The sequence below is a fragment of the Lutjanus erythropterus genome, chromosome 4 (assembly GCF_056507025.1).
Source record: "Lutjanus erythropterus isolate fLutEry1 chromosome 4, fLutEry1.hap2, whole genome shotgun sequence".
NCBI lineage: Eukaryota > Metazoa > Chordata > Actinopteri > Lutjaniformes > Lutjanidae > Lutjanus > Lutjanus erythropterus.
This window is the reverse complement of record NC_139320.1, coordinates 35,589,428-35,602,963: the sequence shown is the minus strand read 5'-3', so window position 1 is coordinate 35,602,963 and position 13,536 is coordinate 35,589,428. Positions and strand designations below refer to the sequence as shown.

Sequence of the window (13,536 nt, the reverse complement as noted above, 5' to 3'; positions counted from 1 at the left end):
TAAAGGTTAAGTCAATTTATTGACAGGTAACATTAAATTAAAAATTACGCAAATCATAATTTCTCCAGGAGGGAATCCAAAACAAAAATAGAAGAAATCATATTTACAATTGAGAATGTAGCAGTGCTTAAGCAAATGACAAAAAACAGCTGTAAAGCTGTCACTTATTGAAAAATTTACAAACATCATGTGATTGTGTATTTTCTTTGTGAAAATGAGAAACTGATTAAAAAAAAAACACACATTCAAGACATTCAAACAATGACATGTCTAAAAGCTGACAATTTCAGCTGTTTCATATCAACTGTGACTCTTTTTGAACAGTAAAGCTTTAAAACAATGAGACATTGTAGAACAGAGACATTTATTTTAAGGATTATTTTTGGTAACCTTTTACCTCCCTCTTATCTTTTAGTTAGCCATCATGTGCAGAGAAGTCTCAGGATGATGTCATGCACAGACAAAAAGATAAATGGGAGAGACAAGTGAATGGTTTCAAGCCACCTCATGTTATTGCTGGGCCTCCAGGGAAGATAAATGCAAACACATTCCTCATGAATGTTGTTAGAAGAGATGTTCAGGGACTAACAAACTACAGTCACAGAGCAGACACAAGAACATGTATATGGATACAGTCTTAGAGCCAGCCTTTTGTCTATACACTATATCCTGTTACAAATTTCATCATGAAACTGGCACTTGGTCTTGCAACCTCATCTAACAAAACGTAGCCTTTGTTTCATTGCTTACATTCATAAGACAAAGCTAGGTCTAAACTGGGAGCTATACTAGCTTATTTAATGTTAACATGTAGATGGTCAAATTTATGATTGAACGAGTATTATTCTTATTTCCAAATGACTGCACTTATTAGGTGACCACACATAAAGCTTTTTACTCACAATACAATAAAATCATGCTTAAACAAAGACGGGATTAGTACACACACATATCCCTACAAATCTTATTATAGGGAACTCTTGAGATGCTGAGACGTGTGGTGTGCTGTAAAGATTAAGGCTTCAAATGAAATTTTGCCTAAATTCCCTCTTGGACATTATCCCTCTCTTTGCCATTCTGCTACATCACACTCAGCTAAGCTCACAAAAATGTGTATGTGCATGGTGTGAAGAATGTTTGGAGGTATGCACATTGTTCAAGCATGGTCTTTAACTTACGTTCTGTGTGGAATGTGGCTCATCAATATCCTTTGTGTATAGTGCTGATGTGCAGCCATTACAAAGAAAACAAGACTTAAAATAATTTTTGTTTACTACCTCTTAAAGTATGTGTGAATCAGACTAGATGTACAAAGATGGTGTGCTGATGAAGACACCATTAACTCTGCAATTTAAATCATTTACCATACCAGCAAGCGTCTGCCTTTGTGTCACATTTGGATGGGTTACACAACTCACAGCTAGATCTTTCCTCGTGAAAAACAGTGTTGCTGCATGTAACAGAACACCACTAGCCAACCTTTGATGCAATGTCAAGAGCACAGGAGTTAAACACATCATAACAATCTTAGGTTTCAGTATCAGCTGCACTCAGTGATAAATGTTAACTTTGGCCAAACTGAATATAATTTTTGGCTGTCGTGAAAATCCTTTCCTACTTTGTCAGGGCTTATTCTGGATTCTTTAAATCCCAAAAGGGATAGTTCAAATTCTGGTGGCATGCAGTACTAGCTTGTTGTATTGATACTGACACAATGGACATAAGATCAGGTAGCAGGTCCTGTGGTGGGAAACAAGAAGGAGCAGCACCACACAGGGCCAGCTACAGTCATCACACACACATAACAACTTTTGTGATATTCCACAGTTTGAATTTTCCCATCAGATCTCTCTTGGTAGTATTGCATTTGTTGGAAAATAAACACAATACAAGTATTATACTTGAGTGATGGTGTCATATGTGTTGTGTTGTAGAAACTATTCTTTCAAAATCCTGTTTCCTAACGATACAGATGAAAAATGTGGTGAAATACATGAGCAGAAAATGAAGAAGTTTATCTATTTCCCAATATGTTTACAAATCGTAGCATGAAAAAAACAAACGAATAAAAAGAAGAAATTGAACACCGGCTGGGAAAATCTGCACCCAATCAAACACTGGTGCATTGTGTGGGAAAAACTGGAATGGATATTGATAGTCTAAAGTTTTTACAAGTTTTCCTTGAGCCATTTGATATAGTTGTCTGTCATGCGACGTGCAATCAGGAAGTCGGTTGGCCACACGGTGAACATCAGCCCTCCATGGAATCCTGTGTCATAGTGTTCATGTGTCACCTCGACTCCAGCAGCACGGAGTCGCGTGACATACATGATCCCATCATCTCGGAGAACATCATACTCACATGTCAGAATGTACGCCTTGGGCAGAGAATGTAAGGCCGTGTCTGGAACCAGCAGGGGCGATGCCCTTGGATCAGCAAAAGATCGAGATGGTCCATCCATCCCAACTGCCTCATCTCCAACTCCCTGCACCACAGCAGGAGCACTGTAGTTGTATTTTTTATGATATGTTTCTGGCAGAAAAGCACTCCAGTTGACAAACTTCAGCAGGCTAGAAGACTCAGGGTTGTTATGGGTGTTGGCCATCATGGCTCTGAAAAGGGCCTTGTCGCTAGTGAAGTATTCACTCCAGAAACGCACCATGAGAGTGCGCGGTAGAATGGGCATGTCCTGATTCTGCTGATAGGAAGGAGTGTTAAGGTCCAAAGCCTGCAGCACAGGGTAGATGAGAGCTTGAGCCTTCAAGTGAACCTGTCGTCCAGGCTCTTTTTGTAACTGTGAAGAGAGACAGACAAAGATTGGCAAAGGAAATCAGATGAAATATGACCTTAAAGTTTTTAGAAATAAACCAGCATCCTCTGATCTCAGGGACTGATCATTGTGTTTTACAGAAAGACCTGCATCATCCCAAGTATTCTGTATTTGTCTGTCATTGATAAGTCTTCTGTAAAATCAAAGCCAGGGATTATGGTGATGCAGCAGTTGTGTTCCAATGAACACATAAGACCTATGACAGACTAAACTAATGGATGTAGCACAAGAACTGGATCAGTATGACAGTACAGCTGTCCCCCAAAAAATAATTTGTTCAACCTGCCCATATGCCAAAATAAGCATCTTTTCTGCCTGTCTGGCCATAAAAAACAAGAAGATAATTTCGGAGGTATTTAACCAAATCTAAAAGTTAGGAGCATAACCTGTATTTAGTTAATTCAGTTCATTTAGTTAATTGAGTTCATGATTCAGGAACAAGACCACAATTACCTGTGTTCCGCTAATCACCTGAGCATACCTATTTATACTGTCTAACCCTTCTATCCTGTTTAGTGTTGCAATACCAGATGATGCGAGATCTCACGGTAGGTGGTGAGAACTTTTGCCCCTTATATGTGTCATCATCTTTCCTCAATGGGAAATCATAGGGAGGTGATGAAGCACCAAAGCTCATTGAGATGTGCCCCACCCCGAGTCTCAACCCCAGGTTCATAGCCTCCTTCATCCCTCTACCCAACCCCTATCATCCCTCCATACACAAATCTCATCCCATCCTTCCTCTTACCAAGCAGAATAAACTACTTTTATACCACATATATGGCATGGTCTTTGTTAGTGAACAAAAGAATAAAATGTGTGATGAGCGCAGCTGAACCTATTTTACCACGAACACATTAAAACAGTTTATGTCTATTCCATGCAGCAGTAGTAGAAAGCAGCGCACTCCTCTGCACCAAAAGCTGAGGGAAAGTTAGCACTGAGCCAGCAACCAGTTTTGAGTTATCTACCTGCTTAAGAGCTCCTTTGGCTGATTTTCTGGGGAATCTGACAAATGGAATGAAAGGCATACAGCACCTTTTTGGGGGACAGCCATGTCCCGTTAAGGTGGACTGTCATACTGGACTGTCACCCAAGTCATGACAGTGTAAAGCAGAGAGTGCACTGGGTTTTTTCCTATCCTACCTACCAGTCTGAGGTCTGACTCATGATGTCTCTTTGTCACCAAACATCTCCAAATAGGGTGCCAGGGACATGGAAAGTTAAGTGCCTTGAGGGACCAGCTACCTTCCATGGTGCAACATGAAAAGCTCTCTGTGGCCTTTAACGGTGGTGTTTAAGACCATAGAAGTGGACAGAGAAGGGTGTCATGGGTAACCATTACCACCACCGCAAAGACTCTATTACTACAGTTGCTACACTGCTTATGAATTTTTACCTTCAGTGAGGTGTGTGAGGCCTTTCTGATGTTTTTGATAGTTGCTGCAAAAGTTGTGACAGCTGAGCCTCCTTTAGCTCAAAGCACAGCACAAAGCACAGTGCTACAACTACTATGTCCTGTCTACCTGGTATGCAAATGGCTGACTAACTTTAGCTCTGGATTTCACTAATTTCATGAACTATATCTTTCACAACTCTTATATCTCAACCTGACCGTTCACATTTCAACATGCCACATGTTTACTAGCGAGATCATAGTGTGTTTTAAATCTTGTGTTATAGAGTTTGGGGAACCCTGAAACACTTTTCTTCGGTTGTGTCTGGAAGGGCACACTTGATTTGTGAAACTCTCCAGATCTGTGTATGTTGTTTCTTCATTGTGATGTTGCACAAACATTAAAATGATCACTCTTGCAAAATCTTCAGTGGGTCTGGGGTTCCCTTCAAGACTTGACCATCAGTTTCTCCCTCTGCTTGTGTCATGTCAACACATCTGTAGTCTCTTCTGCCTGTGTCATATAGCAGTTACCTCATTGGTTGCACTTTGAAAGGTCAGTGGCAAATGAGATCAAAGTTCAAATAATCTGAACCTTGAGCTCATTGGTCAGCAGCAGATTTGAGTGATGTGCCATGCCGAGGGTTTGAGTGCCACTTAGTTGGGCACCACTGTTCTCTCCATAGGAAAACAAGGGGACAGCCAGTGCAAAGTGTTTTTTACCACTGATCATGTGTTGGTGCGTTAACAGGACTGGTCATGTTAGGACAGAGAAGTCAGCTGGTTAAAATAAAAACTGAGAATGGTCAGGCAGAGAAGTTGAACCAATATCAAATTGTTAAAGAGGTAAGTACAAGCACGACATTGCCTAACAATGTAGCACTGTGTTTGTGTGCTACATGGTATGTAAAAACTATACTGCCATAGTGTTTAAATGTTTAAATTTTTGGGGGGTTTTCTGGTTGTAGGAGGCTATACAGAGTATGATCATTGTATATTTATAACTGGTAATCAGTGGTATGGGCAGGCTGCAAATTCTACCTATACAAATGGAACTTATTGTTGGTTAGGGACATAAGGTCTTGGAGGCATAAAATTGTTCCACTAGTGTTTTGGATTGACATTTCAATAAAAATTGTAGCCAAAATGTAATGGAGTAATGTTTACTCAAAGTACATTTTATCAGACTTACTTTGCCAAATGTAATGTTTTGACAGTCATACAGTATAAATAGTAACAGATGTGTACTTCAACTTTTTAGCTTTGCATGATGTCCTAATTTCTTTTTTTGCTTAGTTTCTCTGCATTTTTCATTTTTCTCCTATGACTACTACTTCCTTATAGTGTAAACATTGCCTGTTAACACCGTCTCTCAACATAGTGAGGGTGTTGACAGCCATGTATCAATAATATACTTCACCAGGATGGTGTTAATGGAGCAGAGACTCACTCTGTCAACCCAGTTTTAGCAGTTGTTTCCCAGAGTTATTCAAATATGTTTTTATTTCCACCACATCAGTTTAATGGGAAGGTATATCATCTTCAATGCTGCTGCTACTGGAAATACTGGAAACACATGAATGATTGTTCCTCGTCCTATCCTGGCTTCAGGCTAAGCTGTTTGCGGTTCTACTTATAGAGGGTGTAGCACAGCCCATCACCTTTAATGAAAACACCACTCCCTACTGATTCAATGATCCTAAACAAGTCTTTGTCAACTCAAGCACTGTAAATTTCCCAAGGCCTTAACTAACTTCTGAATCCCTAATCATATGATCTAAGAATGTACAAATGCATATGACAGCAAGGTGTTTACTGTGGTTTTGATGCTGGTCACTTGCCTGTTCTACTTATTATTAGTGAGTTTGTTTCAGAGAAATCTGCTTAAATTAAACACAGTTGTCTGCTGAACAGTTGAGATCCAGAATATAATGTTTTACATGGTAGGATATGAAATACGAGGTCACTATTTTTAACCTCAGACCCGGCACAGAACACATGTTCTTGTGGTTCAGGGTAACACAAAAGTATTTATCATAAACTGGCTCATGTCACCTCTTCATATCATGTTTTTCCATATGTAAACCAGAAAGAAAAAAATAGATTCAGTACCTGCTGGGAGACAGCAGCTGCCAGGTTACCCCCAGCACTATCCCCAGACACAGCAATGCGTCCTGGGTCCACAGAGTACTGGGCCAGCACCCCCTTCTGGAGGAAGTGCTTGACCACACGGTATACGTCCTCATATGGGACAGGGAAGTGGTGAGCAGGGGCAAGGCGGTACCTGAAAAACCAGAAAGGTGCTAGAGCATAAATAAACATGAGTTCTGTAGGCCATGTGCACAGGCAACATTTTGAGCCAGGAAAGATCAGCACAATGACATTTACAAGAGGATAAAAGGTGGTAAATGAAAGCATTAGCTTATGTTGCACAACTCTGTGTTGTGCAACAATAACTGACTTGATTCTTTGATTTCTTGATAGAGATAATAAAAGCTATGCAAAATGTAATTCAGATTTAGGGGCAATTGACAGTATTATTTTACCTGGCAACTTTTTTTCACACAACTAAGAATATTAAAGATAAGATTTCTGATTTTATTTGGCCATATTTGAGAAGAAATAAGTAAATAAATAGGCTAAATGAGGCAACAAAAAGCTGCTCAACCAGGCTGTAAATGATAAAATCGATGGTCAGAATTTTCTCACTACATGTGCCTGTTATGTAACAACCTCCACACAGGCTAACTTTACACAAGACACATTATGGTTTTGATAACTGATTTCAATTGGGTGAAATCTGCCAGATTCATTTAAATGACAAATTTTTATTTGCAATTCTACTAAAAAGGATTTCTTCAGACTAATAAATCTTGTAGCATATGTGTAAAATCAAATAAATGTGGTGAAATAGGGACACTAGGACAGACACCCATAATACTGAAAGGAGTCTTAGTCAACCAAGTTTTTATTTATTTGTTAGGAGAAAAAAAACATCTCAAACTGTTGTGTCTTGCGGTTAGGCTCAGGGGACTGTTGTAACATGGACCCTTTCTCTTTTAACACTGTGGTCTCTGGCACACCGCTACTAACTGTGCTGCAGCTGCCATTAGCCAGTTAGCTCAGTTAGCAATCGCATTAGACTGGAACACCTCTGAGACCAATGAGGCCAAATTTACGACCAGGAAATGCAGCACCTGAGGTGATTTAATGTTACAGCGATTCCGACCAGACTCTGACTCCAGGGACCATGAATACATAGCCGGTTCAGATGGGGGCAGGAGGAGTGATGCGGTTGAGGACCGAGTTTGAGCAAGTTGATTTTAAAAGATACATCACCCAGCGTCCACAATTGTTTGTTCTTGTTCAGTTGAAAGTTATTTATTCCTTGTTTTGAATAAATTAGCAATACATTCCATCTCCTTGCTGGTTGTTCCAACACATTCAGGGTCATTAACCTTTTTGCCGTTATATGTAAAATTAATTAATTTAATAATGAAATTAATATTATAAATGTGCAATAATTAATCAACTACTGACAGGAACTAACTGGTCAACTAGCAAAATCTTTATTCAGTGACAGGCCTGAAGGACCCATAACTGTTCCTTAAAATGTAATCAAACCACAACAATAAATGTCAAAGAAAACAAGATCTGTAATATTCAGTGAACAGACCAATTGATGAAATTGCTCAACCTTGTTTTTCTCATTTCATGTGTTTGTTTTTTGTTTTTTCTCACATTTTCTTACTCTGACCTATGCCCCGTTGGTGTCACCTCCACGAATATTTTGATCTGGAAGCCAAATGTTACACATGGCTGCCTTTGAGATTGTGAAATGCTGGAATTACTCATTGAGCCTTTAACAAATTGCAGACAGGAATTTGGATGAGGCAGATAAGGCAATACCCTCACACAGCCCTACACCCACACACTCATCCACTCTACTTCCCACTCCCATATACTGTATACCAACACATTAGTAAGACTGAGTGCACCTAACTGCTGTTTGTTAGAAAGGGAAAAAATGTGAGTAGTGAATCAGAGGACAGAGAGAGCACTGGCAAAATAAAGTAACAGCACTGTGAAGCAAAGTTAAAGGCGGATGTGCCAAAGAACAACAGTGAGAGTACTGTGACAGGGGAAAGCCTGGCGAGGCCCAAATGAAAACCTGTTAGCTTCACTCTACTGCATCCTCACTTCCATCTAGCCTGAGATTAATGAAGGAGGACAGGCACATATGACAACAGAAAATTGTCTGTGAGAGAAAGACTGGGGGGAAAAGGGGGGATTTAACTATTAATAATACAAATAAAACAGGAACTCTGGAGCTAAATAATGACCTTAAAACATCAAATGTGCCTGTCTCTACAATACTTAAACACTCTTTATGTGCAACTATAATTTCTATACATGGCAGTTTGTGTAGTGTATTATAGTTGCTGCATATAACTGCCTATAAAATATGAAATACTTACTCTACATTAAGAACCACTGCATGTAGCTCTGTTACCATTTTTCTGGCCAGGAGATCGTATGGACTCATCCCTGCATAGAGAAGACACACATAGATCAGAACAGAGATTCTAAAGTAACACAAACCACCGAAAGAATTGACGACCATCCATTCCTGATATCACATAGGTTACCATGCAATAACAGACATGAACCTGCTGTCTAGTCTAACACTACTTCCTAGAAAGATCCGTGTCACTGTAATTGCTACAGCCGTTCAACAGATTGCAAGAACAGCGTGAGATCCGTCAAACTGTATGTCATGTCTTTACATTTTGGATTAGCAAGGGTAACCACCCTCTGAGAATCCCACTGCTCCAGCAGACGGTGTGTTATTTCCTCAGGAAACTGTGAAAGCGTGGTAGCTTTTGTTGCATAGTTTGTTCATTATTTATGATCTTGCCATAACAGCTGTCACAGGGAGTCTATATAAAGCTATAAAGTTATCTGGCACATCAATCAAACGGTGAATTTTCACAGTGCTTTCTCAGAGTACTAGTAAAATTATTATGCGATGAACACGTCACAAGAATGTGTATTACACATCCATCCATCTTTCTATCCATCCTTAAAAGTCACAGAGTCATAATTCTGTGTGATAAAGGAGGAGACAAGCTGACCCATCAACTTACTGGAACTCCCCAGACACCATCCTCCCCCGTGCAGGTATATCACTGCTCTCCTGAGCTCAGTGCCACTGCCCTGCTGCTTTGGCTGGTACAGCACCACCTCCACTCCATCAAACTTCTCCTCTGTCACCTTGACGTGCTCGTCAGACACAGGCACTACATTTTCAAGCAGAGTAATGAAGTACATTACCCCCATGTAGTCCTTCAGCCCCAGTAATTCACTGAGGTCTGCCTGGAGAAGGAAACAGAGCATGAGATATTATAGGAAGAGACACATTACATCAAAACTAAATGATTAGTATTACGTCTTGTACATACAGTAAAGCTATAGCAAGTCAGTTTGTCCTATGTAAACAATCAGCTCATAATGTCCAAAACAGAAAGGTCTACTTACTGTAAGATGACAAACTATATGGTCATATTACAGAGAAAGAGGGAGGGAGGCGAAAGTCATGTGAATATTGCCTTGCAAAATGTCAACAACCCCCTACAGTTGTTTGTGTTGGGAAGTTATAAGTAAATGAATAACTTCATGATTCATTCTTTTATGTCTGATGAGGTAGTGAGCAAGTGGCTGACACGAGGCTTATCAGCTGATGCTGTTCTACTGTGACCACAACAAACCCATCAGTTACTATAGTATACAGTTACTTCAGGAAGAAAAACACTGGAGCAATTTATCACTCTGCTTCAATAAGTAAAAAAGAAAAGATCACTTGCTTAAAGCAACAGTTCACCCTAAAATCAAAAATACATACTTTTCCTCTGGCCTGCAGTGCTATTTATCCATCCAGATTGTTTTTGATCATTGATATGAAAGTGCTAACAACAAGGTCTGTTGATTATTTTAAAGAACCAGGCCCTGATTTCCATAAAGAGACATTGCTATTGAGTTTTTCAAAGGTATTTTTGGGGACTTTGAGCACAACCAGCCGAGTGCTATGTAGTAGCATTACATTTGAGAGAAGGCAGAAATCTCTCAGGACAATATCTCCAAAACTCAGCAACTCACACTAAAACAATCTGAATGGATAAATACCACTAAAAGAATTTACTATCAGTGTCAACAGTACAGTCTCCAAGAATAAAATCTAAACACTTACTGTAATTACATTGTGATGAGGTAATCAATCATATAAGTGAACGGCTGTGTGCCTGGTTGAATTTGGCTACCAATGCAAGCTCATATCACAGGAGAGCAACAGACTCTTACTCTAAAAAATAATTTTATGTGCTGAAATTATATTGATTCCCTCACAAAGAATGAGTCTCTCAAATTGAACATTGTTCTCCCAACAGCACAAATAACAATGTCCTGTTGTGTTACAGGCAGTAGCCTGCATGTGCACTTTTTTCCCACACAACCTGAAATATTTCTTGACACTTGTATGTTAACTCTAACTACTGCAGCTCATCTCTAGCTGTTTAATAGGGGTTTTTTATGGTGTGTCAAAATAAAGCTACGACTCATTTTCATACTACTGTTACAACCATGTATGTATTACCCACTGTGCTGTGTTGTGAACCTATAGAGTCATATAGCCTCAATACAATGGGCTAAAGCACAGGCGTCTAACGGTCATTAACAAGTCGAGTTTCCTTAATAGGGTCTATTATTAGAACAGGTGAGCAGGACTATACAACACATGGATTAGCATCTGACATAATCTGGTGTAACCAGCATGTATATCCACATCAGCAAAATACAATAAACGGTTAACCGGCCACCTTAGAGAACAAACAAAAGCAAGACAGTTTTGCATTTTTGCCCTTTAATGTGTGGCTAAATTATGCAATGAACTGTCATAACAAATACGTGCACGGAGCCTATTCTATAAGGATTTATTTCCAAAGTTATTATGAGTATCAGCAGACCAAATGTAGCAGGACAGCCTTTAAGAATACAATGTTTTTCTTACCAGGTGGCTGAGACTTCTGAAGAAAGAGTTGGTCAGCATGAGTTTCCATCTCTCCTCAATCTCCTCAGGAATGGGCTCATAAATATAATGAGCGGTAAAAGAGCAAAGAGCGACGAAAAATATGATGCTTCCCAACCTCATTTTACGCCGTGCGTTCCCAGCGACTGACTGCGGGGTGCAAATACAAACAGGCTCTCAGCTGTACTCGTTAACAAGTCGCTCCGGTGCGCCACAAAGCTTTACGCTCGGAATTAATTTTGGATCCGGACCAGCTAAATATGACAGCACGTGTTTGGTGTCATTTGGTAGTTGTCGGCGTGCATGTTCGGAGCTTTTCCTCGCTGCTCGTGCGCGCTCCGTAAGGCATGTCTGTGCGGTGGAGCTGGAGAATTAATTTAGGTGTCAGTGATCTGGAGACAGGAGCGCGCAGCCTGCGTACTCACGAGGTAGAACCGGCCCACCTTGGCCCGCACCGCAGATTCTTCAGGTGCCTCCGAGGCGTGCGCGGTGCACACAACACGCGCGCCAAAACTTTGTGCCAAGATGCAAGGGATGCAGAAATATCTGATCTTATAAAAACAGCGGCTCATACATTCAACTTTGAGTTTTTTTCCCTCAGTGTTTCAACGCAAAATACGTTTTAAAGGTCTGAAATATGAGGACGAGAGTGACTTGCTTAAAGGGAAAGTTCACTTCAAAATCAAAAACAACAAAAAATAATCCCCTGACCTCTAGTGCTATTTATCCATCTACATTGTTTTGTTGTGATTTGCTGAGATTTGGAGACACGGCTGTAGAGATGTCTGCCTTCAACCTAACATAGTGGAATTTGATTGACTAGGTAGGTTCTTGAAATAGAGTTAGAATTTATTTTCAGTCTGCAAATAGGTTCAGTTTATTAGGTATATAAAAAAAAAACATATACATAAATACATAGCGTCTTACAAAAATGGCAAATAATCAGTAGGATTTGTGCTAGCGCTTTGTAAACCAACCAGAAAGAGTTTATTTTTGAGTCTCACTCCCAGGGTGTTGATAAAGTATCCTGAGGACAGCATAACAATGAGGAAGAATTACAAAAACAGGCAGAAGGCAGGGTCTCTGCAGTTACAGCCACCTCCACACACACTTTTACTGGCCCATAAGTGATGGGTGGGAGTGGGATTATGTTTGAGTCTATACCTTGTCTTGTAGGAAAATGTTGCATATTGTGCCTTTAAATAATGCAGTCAAAAAACATCTCAATAAAGTAATTTAATAGAACTTAGAAACTTCTGCAGTCCAAAAAGGTGTAGGTTGAAGTACAGCATATAACACCCAACCCTTTTAACAAAATATCATATTTACCAAGGTAGATCAAACAACTGAATAAACAAAAAACAAGCAAAGAAACAAAAGAATCAAAATAACAACAAAGACAAATCAATACAATAAGAAAAAAGCATAATCTTTAGTAACTAGGTAAAAATTTCTGTAAAGAGACTTTGCTGTTGAGTTGTTTAAATGTATTTTCGCCTCTTTGAGCACCAAAGGTCAAGCACCATCAACTTCCATTACATTGGAGAGAAGGCAGGCAATATCTCCAAAAACTCTGCAACTCACACCAAACCAATCTGGATGGATAAGACGCACTACGCATAAGAGGAAAAATACGTATTTTTTTATTTTGGGGTGAACTGTCCCTTTAAGGGAATGTCTCTCCAGATTCCTGCAGCTGATGAACAGAAGTGCCAGCTGAGTGCTGCAGCATACAGACATGACTCTGTGGTGCAGCTAAACAGCTATGGTTGCAAGGCAGCCTAAGCTAATAATACTATCGACAACAGAGTCAGATGAGATGACCACTTTCCTGGCACGACTGACAGTCAGAGCAATATGACTCTCTCACGCACTCACGTTTTGAAAAGACCCTGCACGAGGAACTGATTTAGTGCTGCTGTGTTGGACCAAGAAGTTTTAAGTTAAGCAGAGCTGTTTTTTCCTCCAGTACAGGATATTATTTTGACAGTGTAGTTTCATGCCAGTTTTATGCCCACATTTTCATGACAGAGGTAAAACACTCACGACAACATGACATTTGTGTGGGAAACAGGGGAAACAGCCCCCACCCACCCACCCACACATACACGTGTGAATCTAGTATTATTGCAGTAGCAGAATTTAAGCCTCATAGGGGGACAGCTTAGGCCACTAAGTGCTGACAAGCCACATCCACATCAGGGGTGTGTTTTCAGAAGCAGAAGCCT

At 40.0% G+C, this 13,536-nt stretch overlaps 1 protein-coding gene across 1 annotated transcript; it reads right to left on the bottom strand.

The window, feature by feature from the left end:
* Positions 1 to 11,745, bottom strand: aadac (arylacetamide deacetylase). Its single transcript, XM_084717808.1, has 5 exons — positions 11,291 to 11,745; positions 9,375 to 9,603; positions 8,706 to 8,775; positions 6,340 to 6,511; positions 1 to 2,795 (listed from the first exon to the last, which is right to left on the bottom strand). The coding sequence occupies exons 1-5, from the start codon at positions 11,429 to 11,431 to the stop codon at positions 2,169 to 2,171; spliced, it is 1,239 nt and encodes a 412-aa protein (XP_084573934.1). The 5' UTR covers positions 11,432 to 11,745; the 3' UTR covers positions 1 to 2,168.
* Between the last annotated feature and the right edge of the window lie 1,791 nt (positions 11,746 to 13,536).